This window comes from Falco naumanni, chromosome 1 (assembly GCF_017639655.2).
Source record: "Falco naumanni isolate bFalNau1 chromosome 1, bFalNau1.pat, whole genome shotgun sequence".
Classification (NCBI taxonomy): domain Eukaryota; kingdom Metazoa; phylum Chordata; class Aves; order Falconiformes; family Falconidae; genus Falco; species Falco naumanni.
This window is the reverse complement of record NC_054054.1, coordinates 105735602-105757306: the sequence shown is the minus strand read 5'-3', so window position 1 is coordinate 105757306 and position 21705 is coordinate 105735602. Positions and strand designations below refer to the sequence as shown.

General features: G+C 48.7%; 1 protein-coding gene and 1 long non-coding RNA gene across 4 annotated transcripts in view; one reads left to right on the top strand and one right to left on the bottom strand.

The window, feature by feature from the left end:
- AP2B1 (adaptor related protein complex 2 subunit beta 1) overlaps nucleotides 1-19598 on the top strand; it is an 81024-nt gene extending 61426 nt beyond the window's left edge. For all 3 annotated transcript variants that reach the window (XM_040614606.1, XM_040614611.1, XM_040614598.1), the window contains 4 exons: nucleotides 8674-8758; nucleotides 9485-9571; nucleotides 17854-18008; nucleotides 19090-19598. In XM_040614606.1, coding sequence (XP_040470540.1) covers nucleotides 8674-8758; nucleotides 9485-9571; nucleotides 17854-18008; nucleotides 19090-19164 — 402 coding nt within the window. In that variant the 3' untranslated portion in view covers nucleotides 19165-19598. The remainder of the gene's footprint in view (nucleotides 1-8673; nucleotides 8759-9484; nucleotides 9572-17853; nucleotides 18009-19089) is intronic.
- Nucleotides 10-8663, bottom strand: LOC121097551. Its single transcript, XR_005830996.1, has 2 exons — nucleotides 6830-8663; nucleotides 10-4444 (listed from the first exon to the last, which is right to left on the bottom strand). It is a non-coding gene; the product is annotated as an uncharacterized LOC121097551 (long non-coding RNA).
- Nucleotides 19599-21705: the final 2107 nt, after the last annotated feature.

The following is a 21705-nucleotide window of genomic DNA, read 5'->3' as shown; positions in this document are numbered from 1 at the left end:
CCGGGGGGGGGGGGGGGGGGGGGGGGAGATCAGTGGGTGCTCAGCACAGTTCAGCCCAATACAATGTGGTGAGACTGTTTAAACAAAATACCATGTGTGTAGGGTAACCTGGCAGACCATTGGACCGTGAGTCAGGCCAAAACTTCTTCCTTTTCCTTTTTCTAGCCTCTCCCAGAGGACTGATGTAGAGACTTCTTGAATTTTGTGACTTTTCAAACACCTCAAACCCACCTCTTGCATCTGTTCAGATTAAGGTTTTTGTCTGCTCCAGTAACGCTCTTCTGTAAGCTGGGCATGAGGTTTGCTTGAGCTTATGAACTGGAGCTGGTCTGAACAGAGAAGGTGCATGCCTGGGGTGGAGCAGGCAGCGAGGGCTGTCAGCAAGAATTGAGGCAATTAAAGGAATTGCAGGAATGATGGCAACTGCTGAGTGATTAATATTTCTCTAGTGCTCTTAACTGCCAGGGTGCTTTACAAAGGCATTGACATATCCCTGCCCCAGATAGCTTAATCCAAGGCAAACAAGATGTGCTCCAGGAAAGGCAGAGGAGAAATGACGTAAGCAGCTAATGTTTCATTAATGAGGCTGTTGATGTGCGTTGGGGACAGCGTTCCCTAGAAGAGGCGTCTTATCAGATTGGGCTGCCAATCTGATAAAGGCACGACAGAGCCAGGGAGATACTCCCCCCTGCTTTGGACCAGAGACTGTCTCCATCAGTCCTGGCGTGCCTCGGGGGCATTGATCTTGAAGTGCTCCTCGGGCGGACTGTTCTCCCTGGAAGGAGGCTCTTGGCTGCTGCCCTGTGCAAACGCTCTGCAGAGCGCTCAGCAAGTGACTCCTGCCTCTGCTCTGTGTAGCTGGGTCCTCCAGGATGACTTTCCCAGCATCCCAAAGATGTGGTTAACTTCCACTGTAGCACGTCTCCCTTGCCTCCTGTCTCCAGGAGACAGAACTGGGGCGGGTTCCTGTAGCCTAGCAGCCCATAGAGGGGAATATTTTGAAGCAGCTCGTTCTCTTTTTAGATTAAAAGAATGCAATGGAAGCTACTATTTATTCTGCCTGAGCAACTGTTTTTTCCCTTCTTTTGACTTCCATTCTGGGGCTTATGACTTATTGATGAGTCTTTGGGCAAACAGCTTGAAATAGCTTCTCTGGCACTCAAACGAGCAGTCCTACACTCGGGCTCTGAGCTCAGTCATGCGACGGGGGAGCTTGCGGGCAGTGAATGAATTACATGGGCTTGTCTTCCACAGAGGCCCCTTCCAGCTCATGGGGAAGCTGGATTCCCTCTGTGTCCAGGTCGTGAGGATGAGGTCGCGTGGCTGCGTTTGGGTCAGCGTGTGGGATGTGCAAGTGGGAAAATCTGCCTCCTGCTCGGAAGGAAATTTGGAAGTCTCTAGGAGGTGACAGTCCTGATGTGTCTCCGTAACACTGGGGACTCTCTCAACAAGGCATGCTGAAGCTGCTGCTCCCTTTGATCAGAAAGGAAGTGAAGTATTGGGGTTGTTAAATCTCCAAAGGGATCGGAACATGGTTTGTTTCTTGTAGCATCTTCTGCTAGAACAAAGCAAAGAGAAAACATGCGAGGAAACCTCCAGCTACCTTCTATTGAGACAGCGGAGCATTCATTAGTGCCAGACTTAGTTGCTAATTTGCTAGCTCTCTCATTGCCATAGAAGTTGGCTGCCCTTTTACAATTGGGGAAGCTGCCATATGGAGTAATAGTATATTTCTCTGCAAAGAGTTGAATCACGATAGCAGATGCCAAGTTAAAAAGAGCGCTCCCCTTACTTTTTTGACAGCAGTGGGTTTGATGGAGATCTGTCATTGCCCTGACAGCTAAGGCTCTGGTTTTGTTTTGTGAGTTCATGTAGAAATTATCTGTCTTGAAACATTCAGAAATCGTTTTGGTGACCTACTTAGGGAACAATTTATAGCATAATATAAGAGTAGAGAATACAAATGTTCCAGTATTCATTGAAGAACCAAAACACTCATCAAGTTGAATTTGCTTAATGTGTTTTTTTTTTTTTCTGAGCTGGGGAACGCTGAAGTAGATGCAGGGCTGGTTTGAACCCGAGGACCTTATGTTCATCTCCTATTCTGGTGGGGTTTTTTTGTTTTTGTAATGAGAAAACTAAGTCCTGAAGTAACCAAACTGATAGCTTTCAACGTTTTGTCATGTTAATTAGAAACTTCAAAGACTAGTTGTACATTCCTTAGGCAATTATTTCAGAAGTAATGAATTCAAGTTTTGTTCAGGTTATTTTTACTACCATTTCTAATCTTTCGCCCAATACAGCTGGTTTAATCTTAACATTTGTAATCATGAAAAGAAACTGAAGTATTTGACAAGTTAACCAAAAAGCCGTTTTTGCAAGATGAGGAGGACTGAAATATTTTCCGAGGCTTACTTAGGTAAAATATAACTGAAGAGTCTTCTGCTTGCCAGTCACCTGGCACCTGGCATCTTGTGATGACGAATACCAGGCTTCTCCCTACCATCCTAGAGTAGTGATGATCATTTTCTTGTCTGAGTCAACAGGTCTTGACCCCAGTCAAGCAGTGATTTATTCAAAAGATAAAGCCAAAGGATAAAGCTGCTGGATGCAGCACTGTAGGGCTGAATGGACTCCAATCCCTGCTCTCTGCTTCATCTTCTTACAGACTAAAAAGCTGTTGTCAGATGCCTTCAGAGCATGCCTGTTGCTAAAGAAAATCTGACTTCAGTATTTGTGCCCTGCTAACTTCTGCTGGGTGACACTCTTGCAGTACCTTGACAGCATTTTGGAGACTACCTGGTACTTGTGGGTGCTGTTGTCTGCCTACCCAGAGCTGCTTCTGCAGAGCATGACACTTGTAAGCCTCAACAAGCTCTTGCCCAAAGGTGTGTGGGAGGCTACGTTGAGCTTCACGGATATTTGATAGCCATGGCTTGTTTGCCAGCCAGGGAGATGGCTCTAGGAGTTGTGTGGACCTGCTTGGGTCCTGGAGTTGCCTTTCCACAACCAAAGCAGTGACACCCATCTGATGGCATGTAGGCTGTTGGCATTGTAGCTAGTGGAAGAGATGGGGTGGGTTGAGGTATCTTTGCTACCGCATGTGTGAGACCTTCAGCTCTCAAAGGGGAAAGTGGGTTCTGAAATAGGGATTTGCATTGATGAGGGATATTAACTCTTTCTGGATACTTCAAGTCAAAATAGAATAGAAAAGCTCTCATCCCGGGCGTTTTCTTATTCCAAAAGAGAACCACTGTCCCTCACAAATGGCCTTTCAAGGGCTGTAAAATAAGAGTACTCGATTCATTTATTTGGGTAAATGCGAATTGCTGGTATATCCTGGTAGGGTAATCCTGGAAATACGTGGAGCCAGCTGCTGTGAGAGTTTCAGAGCTCAGGCCTGGCCCGTCATGGCCTGAATATGATAATCTCTTCTGTGAGATGGTAACCCCCCGCCAGAGACAATACAATCAAAACCAAGCTGCAGGGACTCCTGGAGCAGTAGCAAGTCTGAGCCTGGAGCATTGCCATCCTCTTGGGATCCACAGTCCAAATTGACAATCAGTGTGTTGCATTCGCCAGTGTTACCTGCTGTTGACTGCCAGGGCTGTTTGTTGCAGCTACTGAGCATGCAACCGAAAGCAGCATTGCTTCGGTTTTCCAAAACGCCTGTGAAATGATCTGGCGAGTATTGAAGGAGAAGGGTCTGCCAGCAGCATTCCCTCCTGAAAAGTGACACTTGGAAGCACAGACCTTTCCCTTGAATGCTGAGCAGTGTGAGGTGCAGAATATTTTTGTTTCTTCCAATGAGTTTGGCTAAACATTTCTATGAAGGCAGATGAAGGTGCAGCTTCTCCATTGAGAAAAGATCAGTCTTGCTAATGCGCTAGATCGTGCTTATCCTTCCACAGTCAGTTCTGCTGTAACTCATGACTTACGCTCTTCTATTCTTCACTGTCTTGCTTGCAATGCAGAACCGCTGGAGCTCTCATTCCTGAGGAGTGTTAATGTATCTCAGGTCACAAATGCAGAGCTCTCAGTACTTGGAAACAGATTTCACACGTTCAATTCTCCATAAAAACAAGGCTGAGAATCAGTGTGAGCAGCAAGTCCAGCCAGCAGCTGTTCTCTCTTCAGAGCCTGCTTGATAAATAGCAAAATATCTGCCTGTGTGTGAGCTGGGTCAAAATGAACAGACCAACCACCACAGAACAGCCTTAGGTAGCTAGATGTGGAAGGTGCCTTCTTGTGTTTGTTGTCTCGGTTATTTTTCAACTATCTGTACTAGTGTGAGAGTCTTATTCCAGCAGAGAACCCTCCTGGGAGCTCCCTGAATTAAGGACTCTGATCACAGCTTGGCATCTGTGGCCAGTTCCTAGCTCAACTGCAGAAAGCTGTTGGCTTGCCGATTCAGGGCAGGTCCTCCACATGATGGTACGGCACACTTGGGGAAAAAAAAACAAAAAAAAAAATTGTACATTTTGAACTTTAAGTACAGCCAGGCACACATGAGAGCATAGCCCTCCCAGTAACTCTCTGTTCCCTGGCCGTTGACGTAAGCGGCGTGCCCGGAGATGACAGCCCTAGCCAGGGGCGCAGCACCCAGCCTCGCGGTCTGTGCACAGCACCACTGCCTGGGCTCAGGGCTTGTGCCTGTAGGTAGAGCATCTGGCTGGCACTGGCTGTTGAGCGCCCGTAGGATCCCGAGAACCCTACCTGTCAAACAAAATGAAGTGAAATAGCTCGCACTCCCTGGGGGCATCTGACAGCCAGAGCAGCAGACTGTCACAGAACAAACCGTGACCTTGTGCTGGTAGAGGTAAAAAAGACTCTGTAGAGGAAAGTTGTTCTCGCCTCAGCAGTTTGGCTGTTACCAGGCTCTAAAGCAAAACCCAACTTGAAGTAAATCCTTAATTTAGTGTAGGTGCTAATGGGATTCCAAGTGGGTATGTTGTGTACTTGCTGCTGATGGAAAGCATCTGTGTTGCCTTCAGACTTGACTTTGAAAGTCGGTTCTTATGCTCAAGTCTGGGATTTAAAGCGCCAGAAACCTACACTATTGAAGAAAATAACTTAGCATTGTTCTTAGGAGGTACCTCTTCCCCAAAACACCATGTGTTGGCTATCAGAGGGTTGCACTGCAAGACAGGACAACAGAAGGGTGCTCATGCTGCAAGGTGAACAAATATGTTCCGAGAGTTATTTCTAGAGGTGCTGCTTCCTCTAGTCAGATCATGAACAAGACATAAGTGATGGGGAACTCTGTGCCAGCTTTTAGTGGGCTCACACCTTTTCAGCAGTGAAGCATCACATGAAAATCTGGCACCTTTTGACTTCTATCCCCCAGAAGCTTTGTAGTCTGCTTGACTAAATTCACAAGGTAGTAATATTTTTTTTTCCTCCTCTCAAAAAGATCACAGATGGAGAGCCGTTTTTATTTAAAATCCTTCTGTTTCAGCTCTCAGAGGTCTGAAGCTGAAGGTCTGGCTAAAGATTTAATGGTTCATGTCCAGGTCGGCAGGTTAAAGCTGCAGAGCCACAGGCAAAGCTAGTCTAGACTGGAGGATTTACTGAATGCAAGTGGAGGTTCCATTCAAGTTTGTCAAACCTGGAGAGACTTCTTAGCTACTAGTATCGCTTTAAATGTCATTGATTGTCTCAGGCTGGCATTCCCACCTGAGGAGCACTGGAATTTATTTTTTTTGGCAAGTCGTTCCTATTAGCTACTTGGTTTCTCACAGGCAGTGCTGTGGATCTGCTTTCTGCCTGCAGTTGCTTTTGTAGCCTGTCAGATGGCATTGGATGATCCCGATGTGGCAGCACAAAGGTTGAAGTGTGACCTTGGAAAGCTGTTAACAACTGGTAGGGCCTCGTAGCTGCTTCTTGGTGCAAGCTCCCCATCCAGGTATCTGCAGGTGCCTTTTCATGGACCAGATCTTGGGGACCACAGTGCTAACCGCGTATGCCTGGCTGTTCAGGGGAGCTGCGTGGTGTTGGATGATGGAAGCTAGTCTTGAAAAACATACTGGTTTTGTCCTGGTGCTATAGGTTTAAGGAGGCTGTAGCTTTTTCCTTTCCTGTTTGCAAAAGTTATTTGTAACAGCTGATTTCTGCATTGTTACAGATACTTGCAAGGTGACACGTGATGTCATTACTAACCCAGTGATGCAGTTTGGAAGGCCATGTGTGACTTGCTTTGCTTTGGTGGGAAGAAATTGCACTTCAGAGCATCTTAATTGGGTAGCTCTCCAGAGTATAGCCAAAGCAGCTTACTCAGTGTGTTTCTGCAGAGTTGAGAAGCAGGTCAGCAGATACCTTTTTATAGCATCCTTGTAACTGCAGGGACAGGGTTAGCATATTAATTTGGAGTATGCCTCTAGAACCGTGACTGGAGAGAAGGCAGTGCTTTCCACCCCCCTTGTAAGAAACTGCTGTTGTATGGCAACAACAATTAGCTACAAAAGCCAAGTAATCTCTGTTGTTCTAGGGCAAGGCAATTAATGATTGAATCGGAGCTGGAAAAGATCTTAGGTCACGCAGTGTAGTCCCTGGTACACTTTATTGTTTTTCTACAGTTCCTCTTATTGAGAGCATTGTCAAGGCCGATTTTAAACACTCTAAGCACTGGAGCATCTGTCTTCCTCAGGAGAATTTTGTGCTGCTTAATAATTCTCACTGTCGAGTTTTCCCAGACATTCAGCCTAAATTTTCCCTCTTCTAGCTCATCTCCATCACTTATATCTAAGCGTAGCATCTGGAATGGCTGCCCTGCTGTCCCTCCCCCAGCTCTCCCCTCCCAGGCCCAGAGGTGTGTTTTTTGGCTACTCACCCAGTCTGTTTAGTCACGTTTTTCAGAGGTGAATCACTTGAGTCCATCCATCAATCTGCTTTTACCCCTCTGGCTTTGGTGCCTCTAGCTTAAACACTAGATGCTCCAGCTCACGAGTATGATGCCAGCAACTGAAGCACGTAACAGCTCCCTATTACAGAGGACCGTTTCCATTTATATTTTTTTTCTAGGTTGCACCATCATTTACATGGTTTTAGTGGGCTTTAAACTAATCCCTTCTTAAGCTGGTTGGCACTGTGGGAATTATATATAAGCTGCTGCCTTTAGTGATGGCTGAAAGTAGAAACTCTACTAACTGTCACATCTGCCTGTCTGCTGTTCTTTGCACTTCTGGGACATTCCCAGTTGCTGGAAGAGTTCATTTGGGAGCTTGCTCCTACCACTTGTCCTCTGGCTTGCATGCATGTCTAACCAGCTGACTTATGTTTGAATTCTCTGGTTTATTCCCCTCCCTGCTCTATCTGCAGCTGTTTTTACCAACATTTGGGGATGTCTTTCTGAACCTGCTACTATGGGACAACAGGTTTTTCTCAGTAGGACACTAATATATGTAATTATTAATGTGCGTGGAGTTTGTCTTGGTGTAAATCTTTGTAGCAGCAAATTTATTTCTTTGCTCGGCCTTTAGCATGATCTGGTTTGTGTTTCAGCTGGGTGACAAATTGGAGAACCCCTTCCGGGATTTTTCAAAGGAATTAGGAGCTCCAGTGGTTCCTGAAATTCAGGGCTCCTCACGTAACCTCAATTCTGGGTCTCTCTTACAGGCTAAATTTCCTTTGTTGCAAGCAATGGCAGGTGCCTGCTGAACTGTGCTCCTGTGACAGGCTATCGCTATGCGGGATGATGCGGGGAGCACGTGAGAGGCATAGAAATAAAGCCCAGAGCTACCTTGCTGTGTGCTATATTATGACAGTGCACTTTCTCAGACCTCCAGTTTGCTCCTGCTGTACCATAAACGCTCAGCCTGGGGAAAACCTAAACGGAGATTGCTCTCTGTGTTAGCAGAGATTAGTCGGTAATGTGGCAAGCATGTGTGATAAAAGGCAGGCAGTCCAGTGCATCTCCTTGGCTGGTGGAGTTTAATGACACTGAGAATTAAGTCTTTTGTCAAGTGATATATATATATATATTTTTTTTTACCAGCCCTGATTGCTCTGTAGCAGGGCATTCTTCTTCCAGAGATTGGCCCCCAGCACACTTTCACTATCTAACTTTCACTAAGGTAAAGGGAGGAGAGTTGGGAGATGCTGCGAGGAAGGTGCAGGCAGCAGACCTGCTTCAGGCTTTCTGGAAGATGTCTGGGCTGAGACAGGACTAATCAAGGAGGCAAAAAATAAAGAAATGGGGGTGAAAGTAAAGAGTACACAGGGGTCTGGAGCTGGGGAATTACAAGAGATGGCAGAGGTGGGTGATGAAGAAGCTCACATGCAGTATGACAGACGTGATAGTAGCTGTGTGCATCCAAGGGGTATGAACATACCTCAGAGGTAGAAGAAGCGAGGGGAGGGAGAGGCTGAACAAGAGCAGAAAAAAGCAAGGATGCTGGCTGTGACCCCATCAGTGCAGATGGCTCTGAAGTGGTGAGATGCTCACAGAAGACTGAGCAGCTTTTAGTGAAAATGGAGTGAGCACAGAGGGGTGGGACTGATCCTTGCCCGAAATTACCCAGAAGCTCGATAACGTCTTTCCCGGTAGTTTCACATTCAGGGCTGGCCTCTGCTTGGAGAGAGCACTCCAGCGATGAGACTGTGCAAAATCTTGGGATCCCTTTGGACTTTCAGCTGACAGAGATGCTTTAACTCCCCCTGTTTCTTCTGTAACAGGTGGCTGTGAAAAACAACATTGATGTCTTTTACTTCAGCTGCCTAATTCCTCTCAACGTGCTTTTCGTAGAGGATGGCAAAATGGGTGAGTGCTTTTCGGTCTGTGGTCAGCCTCCTTCAGCCAGACTGTGCTGCTGGGTGCAGTTGTCCCACAGCTGTGATCCACGTGTGCTTGGCCATGACCTTCATGCCACTGCATCTCAGCAGCCTCAGCTGATCTGGTTTGGTAGCCTGTCCTCGTTGTCCTGCAGCTCCAGTAGTTACCAGAACCCAAGTCCTCTGCTCTAATTCTCTCTGCCGTAAAAGGGATGGATCTGTTTGTTTTGAAGCTGATTTTTGGGGGGTTTGGTTTTGGTTTGGGGTTTGATGGCTTTTTTTGAGGGTCTCATTCACTCAAATGGGTCTAGGATTTGCCCCCATACAGCTTTTGCTGTAATTCATGTATTCCTGGTCACCTTTATTAAATTGTTGTTTGAATTGGCTGGGAAGTTGCTTGAAAAGCAGCTTTCACTAACATAATCCTAAATGCGTGGATCTCATTCCTTCTTGTCAAATCCTGCCTGTTCTTGATTTGTAAACACTTTATATGGTAAAAGCTGTCTCTGGTTTGGGGGTTCCAAAAATCCATCAAAGCTTTGCTGCTTTTACGGTGAGGCTGAGTGTGTTATAGGAGCAAATCCTGGATCTGTCCACGACAGGGAAAAATACGACCAAAAGCTCTTCTGTGTGTCTGTCTTGTAATGTTCTGCAACGAATTAATAGTACAGTCCTTTGAGGATCCAGGAGTGCTGATTGTCTTTCTTGTTTCTAGAGCGCCAGGTCTTCCTTGCAACATGGAAGGATATTCCAAATGAAAATGAGCTTCAGTTCCAGATTAAAGACTGTCACCTGAATGCTGGTGAGTAGCTTAATTTAGCTGAATTCTACCACGCTGAGAGCAGTTTTGGTGTATGGTCACTAGCCATCACCTTATTAACAGCGTTGTCTATGGCTAGTGGATAGATGGGCATTGGAACAGAACAGCCTTGGCTTATGAATAGAATCGCCTTGGATCCTAGGGCTTGTTTCAGTCAAAAACTTTAGCTGGGTCCCCATGAAAGCACATCTAAAATCCCAGATCGTAGATTTTACCTGTCTGTTTCTTCCTCTTATTCTGGACCTTGCATTTTTGGTTTTTTTTTTTTATACTTTGCTTCCCTGCAAAGCTGCTCTCTTTTAAATAGGGCCGAATACAGTGCTGGGGGCTGTTCAGCAATCCTGTCCTGCTACTGTGTGTTTCAGGCAAGGTGTTCCAGCCCTGACTTTAACCTCCTGCATAAACCTGGGCCAGTCACTTCACCTTTCAGCATCTGCTTTCTTCTTTCTGTTGTGAAAGAGTAACCCTACACACGCTAGAAAGTGTTTTGACATCTATGGAGGCCAAATCATTTGAGGAGAGTTTTGGTCCGCTGCTGTTAGCTAATATACTGATGCATTTTGATCATACTCTGTCCCGTTCAGCTCTGTGGTTTAGCTGTCTAGTTGTCTCTGCGAGCATCCTACTTGTATGTATGACCTTACTACTGCTGAAGGATGAGGGAGTGTATAAAAGTGGAATGGGGCCAGCGTAGCAGCTTTGCTCCTGTTCAAGAGGTTCTGGACAGGAGCCAAGTGATTCTACCAAAAGCTGCTATGTTTCACTGAGGAAAAAAAGTGTCTCTATTGATTACAAAGCCTCTAACCTTTTTTATTCTCCCATGTCTGCTATTACACAATGAACACCCTCTTGCTTCAATTGCAGACAGAAACCGTGGCTCTCTTTGTGCTCATAATTATTACTATTTTGGAATATAAAAGATGGAGCACACAAGAGGGGAAAAAAATAGCAGCTCTTGGACCTTATGACTTGATTTCACTGTGGGGTTTCAAGTGAGAGCAACCTCTGCGCCTCCCCCTGTCCTCCCTTTGCTCCCGGCCGAGCTTGGCATAGCCTCTCCCCCTGCACTGCAGTGCTGCTGTCGGGAATGCTGCCTGCCCCGGCCGTGCCCTAACCGCGCCATCCAGGGCTCTTTGGGTCTCAAATCAGAAACGCTGGTAACGCCTCACGTGTGGTGCTGGGGTGCTGTGGTGCTGGCTAGCAGGGGGTGTAGCTGGGAGGGAGAGTTTGGGGGTGCGTGGCTGGGAAGATGAGCACCAGCAGTGTTGCAGCCTGGCCTGTGTTGCCTTCTCCCTCTGCAAGAAAATGTTAGAAAATGTGGAGTGATGGGCATTACTCCCTATTCCAGGAGGATTTACCAGCTCGGGACCCGGCTGCTTGCCCAGACCTGCCGCAGTTGGTGGTACTCGGTAGAGAAGACATTACAACTCACAGGGGGAGCATGGGGGGTTCTGGGCGGTTTCTCTGCAGTGGTATCCACAGCCATTGCCAGGGCTCAGGTGGGAAGAGGCTTGTCTCAGCACTTCAGCAAGAGCCCTGGACGCAGTGCCTCTCCCAGGCACTGTCCATCACTCGGGATGCTCGGGGGCGTGCAGGATCTGCCAGGCTCTTTGGCTTATGTACGGGAGAAAGTGGGTCATGTCTCATAAACAGATTTCAAACACTTCCATCCGCTTGAAGCTTCTGCGTTTGTATTTCTGCTGCCGACACCTCCTCCCTCTTGCAACTATATTGGCCGTTTCCTTCCCTGACTACCTGGGCTTCAGCACAGAGCAGGCCGATAGCTTGCAGAAGGGAAAACTAGGGAAATCTTGCGTGCTCATCTTAGTCTCTTGTATTTTAACTACCAATACAACCCTGACTCAGTCTGCTGCTCACCTTGAATTCATCTAAGTAGTAACCTGCTCCAGTACAGACCATCCTAAGAGCATCAAGTTTTACCTGTAGAAGGGTCAGCCATACCCCAGACCATGTGGGAGAGTTGGGCTTCCTCAGGGATGGAGACTTCTCGCAGCATGGCAAGTAGCTGGTGATGCACACCAGGGCAGAGGAGAAATAAGCTGGGTGAGCTCTGTGACAGCTGAATCCATCTTGCTACTGGTTTATACCGGAGCAAGGCTGGGTGTCTAGCCATGTGCCGCAGTAGGGCAATAGTTTCTCAGGATTCCCAATCTTGATCATTTAAATCTAGTGAAAAAAGCCTTGTTTTAAGACACCTCCTTTCTTCCAAGAATAGCAGCTCTGGGTATATTATCTTTAGGAACTTGATGGTGCATATTCAAAAGACTTTCTTGTAGGAGATGCCTAACCAGAATAAAGCTCGTGACTTGGGCTGTCAGTGGTTCTATTGTTCACCAATGAAATACCACTGCGTGCAGCTCTCCTATCACTGCATAAAATAAGGTATGCAACAGCTGCCGTGGCAGAGCTGTGCAGAACAAAGTCTGCAGATTTCCACAGCTCCTAACTAAATCTTAGGAGACGCTGGGTTTTTGCAACCCTTCAGCACAGGCGAAAAGCTTCTAAGCACTGCTAGCTCCCCAGAGGTGTGCAGCTGCCACATAAATTGTTATCCTTCCTCTTGCATCCCCTCGGATAAGTAACTCACACCTAGCGTGAGCCCACCCACTTGGTGGCGAGCTGCCGTTGAGGCTTGGGGACGCACCACACCATTCATGCTTTGTTCTAACCGATTCCGGCCCAGTGACGTGAATTTAGCTGTGAGCTAAAAATACCTCTGCTCCCAGCTGATGTACCCTAATCGCAGCACCACCAGCCACTTAAACGGAGCTGCGCGGCTGCAGCAGGCGTTGGACAGCTGGAGCAGAGCGTGCCCAATGGTGCGTGGCTGCTGCTGGGCAGAGGGCTGGTCAGAAATGTGGTCCCTGCACACTCTGTGCCTGGCTTTTCTGCTCCTAGCTGCAAAGAGGCTTCACTTTCCTGAGCGCTCGGATCTGGGCTGTTGCTGCGCCGGGTGAGAAGTGGGGCTGAAGTTACGTGTGGAGATGCAGGAGGCCCTACCAAGCAGCTAAACAGGGCATGCTGATTTTCTTCAGTGAAGAAACTGAAAATTGAATTTCTTTTGCTTTAAACCAAAGTGAAATGGGCTTGGAACAGAGGTTTTTAGGGGGCTGGGATTTTATCTGTCAAGAAAGCAGCTTGCGCATTTCTTGTACATCCAGGGCTGGCTGGCTGTCACCATGCAACAGTCACCTTATGGCACCTCCTGTGAACACTGCAGGCTTTTCCCCAAGTTTTTTCTTTTGTTCCTTCAAACAAAAAGGAGATAAACGCAGTCCATCAGTGGAGATGCTTCTGTGCGAATCTGTGCTCCCAGGCTTTTGTAGGTAAAAGATCCATCTTGTGCCCACAAGACAAGCCAAATAGGATTGACTCGAGCTTTGATGTTTTGTGATGGAGATGGCAGAAAAATCTCCCGTCCCTGGCAGCTCACCCCATAATAGGGCATGGAAGAACCAGAAAATCTTGGCTGCTGCAGGTAGCCCACAGCACTGCAAGCTGAACCTAGGATGAGGTGCCAGGCTGTGGGATGAGGAGCAGGTAGCCTTCAAACAGTCAGCACTGCCACTCTCATCCCTGTCTCCAGCATCTTTGTTTCCAAAAAAATCAAGTCCTGGACCCTTGAAGGTATTCCCACAGTTCCCAGTGACTCAGAGATGAGTGCTTAATTCTGGATGAGGGATGTGGGGTTCAGGTTTCCAGCAGTGAGAGCTGGCACTGGCCTGAAGCTGTCCTTCAGTGCTGGAGCTGTGTGGCTGTGAGGGAGCGAGTCTCTCTGGAGTTGTGTCATGGGGCCAAGGTGTGCTCAGTGTGCTGCACATCCTAAATTCATTAGAGCTGTTTTCGTGCATCTCCCTCTAAGGCAGGGGTTAGGATTGTTCCATAGAGAAAACCATAGTCAGAAACAAAACTGCTAAGGAAAACACAAGGTCATGGTTATACCCCAGCATTCTCATCTGTTATGAATCCAGTGCTTGACTGAGTTTGGGTTTCTTTAATGAAAACATAAAAATCTAGTGCATGAAAATAGATTCCTAGACTGTTATATCTCAAGTGATCTGGGTGCTGTTGGTGCAACTATACCAACTTGAGGTTTCCCTTGCAACTGAGCAATTGCTAAAGCTGTTTGCCTTGTTTACACTGTTTTTTCCACATGTGAAGTTTGATTAAATTTTAAAGGACCACTACATTAAGCTAAGATGGAAATCAGAGTAGCTAAGTGTTTTTCTGTTTTTAAGTTCTGCTTAGCCAAACCCACAGAGTGAAAGAAGACAAGCTGACGTGCATGCAGAGATCGAATGCCTTTAAACTGGAGGCAATTAGTTGCTGTGCTGTTCAGCAGCTCTAGGAACTTTGGTTTTGCTTGTGAATTACTGGTCTGCAGTTTGGTGTAAAACAGCAGCCGTAGTGTTTGGAGTTGAATGTGGCTTTATTGGTATGCAGTGGTCACCTCGGTTTTCCTCCCCTGAGTAAATTGCTAATGCTGGAACAAAGGGAAATTGGATTTTCTTGCTGGAACAACCCGAGGGACAATCATACGCAAGCTTCCCAGGTGTGTTTTTTTCTGTATGTGCAAATCTGGTAACCTGATCATTTAATAAATTATAGAACTCGTGCATATTACATGTCTTGGAAATGAATGTACTGTCATAATATTGGCCAAAGTGCCTCCCCACTGGATCAGAATCTGCAGATGTGTTTGGTATTTGAATGCAGTTCTTGGCTGGGTGCTCAGAGCCATTCAGGTGTTGCTAGCAATGGCATGGGGATGTTTTTGGCTACTACAGTATAAAATATAGTCATTTAAATTTTACTTCCTGATATCTAACGCTTGTTGCAAAATGCCACGAAGGCCCAAGTTCAAAAACTATATATAGTCAATGTTGATTCTGAGTTGCTAATGAACTTTGTGGAAACTCCTGTTGTCATCTTGGCTGCTTGAGTTTGGAAGTGAAGTTCTTAAGCTGGACAGGTAGATTTAAGCATGTCCTTTGCTTTACCCAGAAGGAGAGTGCTGTTGAAGAATTAGGCTACTTCAGTGCAAGGCAGAAAACCTTGTCCAGCTGTTCTTCCCTGCATGCCTGTGTTTCCATGAGTCCTATTTAGTTGTTGGGCTGAGGTAGGGTAAAGAATTCTGTTTAAAAAGAAAAAAAACCCCAAAACCGGGAAAACAGACAAAAAACCGAAACAACCCTGAAAGATGGACTGATGTCAGCAGCTTCCCTGCCCTCGGTGATGTATCCTTACATTGCGCTTGAGGAGAGTTTTGAGAATAAGCACTGAGCCAAAAGAAAAAGCCCTGTGGAAAGTTGCTTAGTAAGGTCAAATGTAGACTGTGCTGTCTTGTAGAAGGACTTGTGTGGCTCCGGTTTGCAGAGTTGCCAGACCCCATGTGCAGGGAGATGTGCGCCCAGGCAGCACAGCTCTGCCCTCCTGCCTGTGCTGAGCACTAACCAGGGCTTCAGTGGGTGCTGAGCTCTCACTCAGAAACCAGCAGGTCCGTTTAGAGCTGAGCTCAGCTCTGCTACCAGCAAATATGTGACTTTTTAAATATTTTTTAAAATTTTTTTAAAAGGCTGTGCTGTCACATGGCATTAGCGGTCCTGCCTTCAGCCAGACACAGCCTGGCACTGTTGCTTAGCAACTCTGCTCGATCTCCAAAATCCAAAATCTTGACATTCCGGAGCACAGGAGGGATGGGAGCTGCTGCTGGGTGGGAGAGTGGGTAGGCTTTCAACAGTCCCCAAATCTGGGCCAGGAGGAGTCAGGCAAGCCAAGCATCAGCACTCCAGCCTGCTCACGATGGCTCTGGGTGTTAGGCTGAGACAGGGTGCGTGTTGGTAGGGTTTCTTGCACTCTTTAGAGGGTAACTGAGGTCAGGCAGGGGGGGCAGAAAACAGGTTTTCCTAGGAGTTGCCTGCCTGTTTCCCTCCCTGTATCCCCCTACACGCAGGTTCAGCTTGGAAATCTGCCCCCCAGCAGAGGCAGCGGCTGTTGAGATTGCAAGAGGTACCATTGCACAGTTGCAGGCTTTGGCGTAAGAGCAGCTGCTCTGCAGGCCCCGTCTTACCCTCTGTGGCCCCAAAGCACAGCTCCCCGGGCAGCAGGAGTGCTCCCCTCCTCTGCCCTCACACCGTGAGGGGATAGCAGCCCCCCCAGCTGCCAGAATCACAGCTTCCCACCTGCAGCCTTGCTTCTGACCCTGCGCCCACGCTCCCTGGGGAATGCCTTTGCTCTGACAGCATCCCCCAGTGGAGGGGGTCTTGCTGGAGCAAGTCTTGCCAGCAGTTCCACTTCTAGGATACACATCCAAAAGGGGCTTCAGACCACAGCCAGCAAAATCAATGTCCCTTGCAAAGAAGGATGCGCTCCATGAGCCAGTGCTTGTGTTGAACACCGTGCCTTCGCAAAGCCCCACAGGCTGCTCATGCTGGCCGGGGGGGCACAAGGAGATGGGAGTTTGGGCTCCATCCCTAGCGGGTGATGTCTCTCCCAGCCACGCTCCCTGCGAGCAGGGGGCTGCTCGGCATTGCCTGTTTCCCTATAATCTGTGTGAGTTTGTTGTAGAGAGGAGGAGTAGAGGTGGGAGGAGGAGACAGAGGGAATGAGGGTTTTTAAGCGAAGGATCTCATTAGTTACTTATATCTGCCAGTTTCCATAGTAACTGGGGAAGAGAGGAAACCTAAATCTGAGTGTGTCTGGGTATCTGGATGCCTGAACCCTCCTCGACCTGCACACAGCCGCTCTGAAGCCTGGGAAGCAAAGGGGTTCAGCCCAGCAGCGGGCGAAGGGTCTGTGCTGCCCTTAGAGCTGCTCCGCTGCTCGGACTATCAGCGCTGCCCCGGGGAGAGGCAGCGGGTGCAAGTCTCTGCATCCGTGTGTGGGTTTGTGGGGCCCTTTCTTTCCTGCTTCTACCATTCCCTGGTGCGTGAACAGACTCTGCTGTCCCCTATCTCATCCCTGTGCACCAGCACAGACTTGCATCCGTTCTCAAATCTAGCACTGACGCCAGCAGATCCCGGTGTTTGGAGCTGCAGGGATGGATTAGAGCTGCATGGTTGCTTTGTGCTGCTTCTCTGCTGCTGCCCGGCTCCTCACCCTCCTTGAAATGGCTACCATGTTACTACCAGTCTCTTGGCTTTCGGGGCAAATTGCTTTAAGGCCACTTCTCTCCCTTGCTTTCTGTCAGAAGCGCCCAACCTGCTGCTGATGGCTCAGTGCAGACAGGGTGTTCCACCCCGCCCTTGGCAGAGCTTGAACAAATTGTATTTCTCCTGTTGGGCACCAGGAATGGGATTTGCCATTGATGCTTATCAGGTGTGCAGTCGTCCTCCCTGAGCCTTCCACCCAGTGTGTGAGCGTGCCCCTTTTACTGGCATCCACAGACTGAGGTTTGCTCCGCTCTGTACTGTGCTGAGAAACCCCTTGGCATCCAGAGGCTGCTGGTGTGGGTCTTTGTGTTCTGCCTGTTTGCCTCTGTTCTTGTTTCTTTGAAAGGTCCTTCAGAAATAACCCGTGTCATGGTTATATCTGTACAGGTCTCCGGGTGAAATCGCACATCTTCTGCAAGTGTTGAGGTCGTACAGTGTGTTAAAACTGTATCACAGCCCTATGATGTCTACAGACAGATATCAGTGGCTTTTTACCCTTTCAAGTGATTGCTATTTTTTAAAAAAAAAAAAAAAAAAAAAAAAGAAAGTATTTTTACTTGGTTGTAGGACATTAGTTTAGCCAGTGGTGTCTGTGTGTGAGAGGTGGGAGAAGCAGGCGGGAGCTGTCATGGTTGGGATGGGACCTCAGAACCAGGGACCCAAACGAGCCTCAGGCACTGATCTGTGTTCTTCACTACCTTCATCTTTCACCTGCCTACCCGTTAACCTGCCTGGGGCTTGTTGGGGCTTGTAGATAAAGCAGAGTCCTCTTACCCTCTGAGCTGCAGACTTTCGCCGTGGTAAAGGCAGTAAGTCCTGTACAACCCAGAGCAGGGAGCAGTAAGTGAAAGCCCTGCAAGATGGGCGGGTACTTCAGAAGGGATCACAGCCTGAAAGGAATGAGGTGGGTCCATGAAGCAAATTGGATATTTTTCCTTGTGTCATGTCTGCTCCTGTCCCCCAGGGAAAGCTCTGGGACAGAAGTCAGCGTTTCCTTGTGCACTTGCATCTTGGGAACGCTCCTCTGGGCTCTTCTGTCTCTGCAGATGATGAATGTGAATTAACAGATGTGTTTGTCTTCTCTCTCTGAAGACACCGTCTCCAGCAAACTGCAGAACAACAACGTCTACACCATTGCCAAGAGGAATGTGGAGGGCCAGGACATGCTCTACCAGTCTCTGAAACTCACCAATGGCATCTGGATCTTGGCCGAGCTTCGCATTCAGCCAGGGAACCCGAACTACACGGTGAGGTGTCAGGCTGTGCAGGGCACATGGTGCAGGTCGGGATCCTTCTAACTCTCCTTGCATTCCCCACTTTGCCTAACATGCTTGTTTTGAGGGAGATCCGTTAATTTGACTGAGGGGTTAGGAATGCCCACTGAACTAGAAAAAAAAGTGAGAAACAACAGAATTGCGCTGCTCCGTTACCAGTGAGCTGGGATAATGCCCGCTCAGCAACGAGCAGTTACTTGCCAAGGTTACCCAGAGATAAAGCCAAGAGACATTAGCGAGAAAACATTGCCAGGATGCCCTTCCCCCTCTTATAAACAAGGAGAAATTTATGCCCTGCCGTGTTCCTGCAGCGGAGACCGGCTGTCTGGATGTCAGAGGCTCTCTGGCCTTGTGCTGGCATCAGGCTATGGCTGGTGGGAAGGTGCACTCTGTTCTGCATCATGGGCTCCTGTAGCTATTCTCTTTGACTTTGCTCCCCTTCTGCGGACCTGCGTGTCTGAGCAGCCCCAGTAGGAGGATTTATCTCCTGTTGGAAGCTGTTCCAGGAGTTTCAAGAAAAATCCATGGTCTGGGGACCTGCGGGGTGAAAGTGAACGCTGGAAAGGGATTTAAAGTGTTTGCATAAGGGTTGATGCCACAAGCCTGGTCTCAGCCTGATCATCACTTTAGAGAGAGGTGACAGCCAAATTTGTGTCCATTAGGATTGAGCAGAAAAATCATTAAAGATCCCAGGTTTATGCTGTGGTTTTACAACACGAGGGCAAGTCAGTCCCTTGTCCCAGCATCTGGGGCATGTCCCTTTCCTTCGTGCTTGCAAGGCACCTACATTTGTTAAGGAATTTGAGAACCCCACAGTGGGAGCTTGCTTTGATGTACCTCCTCCTGCTTGTAGCAAGCTCTGAAAAGGCAGTTTAGTGTTGGTGATGAAGAGTGCAGTACCCAGCAGAAATATTCTGGGTGACTGTCATCAGCCATGTCCGTGACCTGTCCAAGCCATGCTGTAGGTCAGGCATTTCCAGTTGCCTTCGTGGAGATGGTAGAAAGCTCCTGCCTGCCTTTGCACCAGCGCTAACCTCTCCTCTCCTCTCTGCAGCTCTCCCTGAAATGCCGAGCTCCCGAAGTGTCCCAGTACATCTACCAGGCCTACGATGCCATCTTGAAAAACTAACAGGAGATCAGCCTGTGCCTCACCCTGCAGAAGGAGGGGGGAGAAAGGGGTCCCCAGACCCTCCTTCACCACTAGCGTGGGGAAAAGCACTCTTAACTGGAAGCAGCTGTATTCATGTCTAGGATTTCAGTCAAAGGCACTGATTAAACAAGGTAGCAATTAGTATCCACGTGCTAATGATGATAGGGAACAAACCCCTTTGATATTTTTAGCATCCATGGAGTTTGTAACCACTGCTTCGACTACTTCCACGTCCCCCTCACCCCTCACTCGTTGTCAATTCTTGTGGGCTTCTCCATTTTGTGCCAATGTTCAGTGTTTTCTAAATGGCTTTAGGCGTAGTTACGATTTTGTATAATACTGCTCATTGGAAAAAAAAAAGCGAAAACCACATGTTGGCTCATTAAAACAAGGCAAAAGTGTCGAAAACGTAACACTGCACTTTATTTTATATTTTTATACATTTTTTTTGAGTTTTTCTATTGTAATTGGCTTAAAGGGAAGGCGATTCCAAGGAAGTATTGGGAGCCCTGCAGGGACATTGGGCTCCAGCAGAGTGAGCATGGCCTTGGGGGACTAGGAGCAGAGCCATCAGTTCGGTCCGTGGAGGAGGATGGAGCCCTAAAGAGAGGGAGTTTTTTATTACACTTGTGCTGGCAGACTCAGCTCTGCTTTTGATGGTGTGTTTTCACTCCAGCCATCTCCCTGGCTCATTAGCTGCTGATTTGAGAAGTGAGGCCGCTTTTGATAACAGGACAGCGGTGGATGAAACGAAGGGAATGAGCCCACTCCTAGAGCAAAAGGCTCTTGCCAGAGCTCCAGGTATGGTCTCTGCATCCTCACCCATCCACAGCCCCTCTTGTTCTTTCCATGCCTGCTCTGGCCAAACTGCCTTCTTGGCCGTCCCCTGAGCTGTGCCACCTTCACCCAGCGCTGCGCTAACCCTTGGCCATCCCCCAGGCTCATGGTGGTAAATCCAAACTGCTTCCCTGCCAGGGCTGCCGGCATCAGCTGTGCCCCTAGGGAAGAGGGGCTGCTACTGGCAGTGTCCTGGGGTGTCACGGGGAGCGGAGTGGCCCTCCCTGGTCCCCTGCTGTCCCTCAAAACCCAGGCTGTGGCATGAGGGGAGATGGTTCGGGAATGTTTGCATCCTGCCTGCCTGGGGCCTTCAGGTCCTGGCTGGGCTGGGTCTGGAGCAGATTGTGGAAGCGTTTCTGCTGGTTGCTGCTTGGCTGTTTGTGCCCAGAGGTGCACGGTAACAAGGGCCCATCAGGTTCCTGCCCTCACCCCCCGTCCCAAGCAGCCCCAGGCCCTGGCCCCTCTTTTCCGCTCTGTCCTTAGGGCCAGGGCTGCATCCCTTTCCAGTCCGTGGCTGTGGACTCACTGCATTGCAACCATGAAGTGCTGTGGCAACAGCAGTGAAAGCAAAGCCTCTTGCATGTCCTTGCGCCATCCATAGCTTCTCCTGCTTAAACCAAGCCACTAATCAGAATGGATTCACCCTCCCCAGCATGCTTTGACGCCGTCTCCCCAGTGAGAACCCCCATGTTGTCTTTTTAGATGCCCCGTTCAAAAATCAATAAATGTTTTACGGTGGGAGATAGTTCATCAGGGCTTTGGCACTGTCTGCAACCAAGAAGCCAGTGCTGGGAAAAGGTCACAGTGCCCTTGGAAGAGACTCTAGCAGGGCCCAGGAGCTGTAGGACCCCGAGGAAGGTGATGTCCCAGTGTAGGAACCCCTGTGCTCTGGCTGGGGAAAAAGTGGAGCAGAGCTAGAGCAATCCAGCCCTTGAGCCCTGCCCACGTGTGCTGGGAGGTGATTTGCTCCAAGCCCTGCGGGTGCACTGCAAAAATCATTAATAGAGCAATTAAGGAAGCACCAGTGGCACTAAGTGTGGTGATGCTGTGTTGGGTCAGGGAGGAGGGTATAACTGCGACACGGGGAGGGGTTGCTGAGCACCCCCTTCTTTTGCCAAATTTCTTCCCAGCTTTTTGGGTGTGTGGGTGTCTCTGCGCTGCAGGGCAGAGCTGGGGCCCGGTCAGTGGCATTTCGCCCTCTTCTCCTGCTGCATCGCTCGTTGGAGTGTTCGCCGCGTAGTTGTGTTGCTCTCCAGGCTTTACCTGCCATCCGTGTCAATAAATTCATTTCCCCGTTGCTGTGGCTGTGTGTGCCTCTGTGGGGTGGGGAGAGAATCCGATTCCCCCGCTTTTGACCCTGCCCATGGGAGCAGGCAGGGCTGAGGCTGGATTTGGTGGGAAGGAGGCTGTTTGCTCACTGGGCGCCTTTTGTTCTTCATTCACTAGCCACTTCTGCAGTGGAGACCCTCCAAAATAGGGGCTTGCAGGGTGAGGAGGTAGCTAGTTGCATCCTTGGTCCTTCTGCCACCGGCTGCTGCTCTCCTCATCTCGAAGGGCAGCAGGAAAAGCTTGCAGGGGGCACTGTCACGAACAGCTTCTGATGAGGAGTGGAAGATGGATGTACTCATTTAGGCCTTTCTGGGCCCCAGGTGGGCTGCGTGTGATGTGACCTGCTTTCCTTGC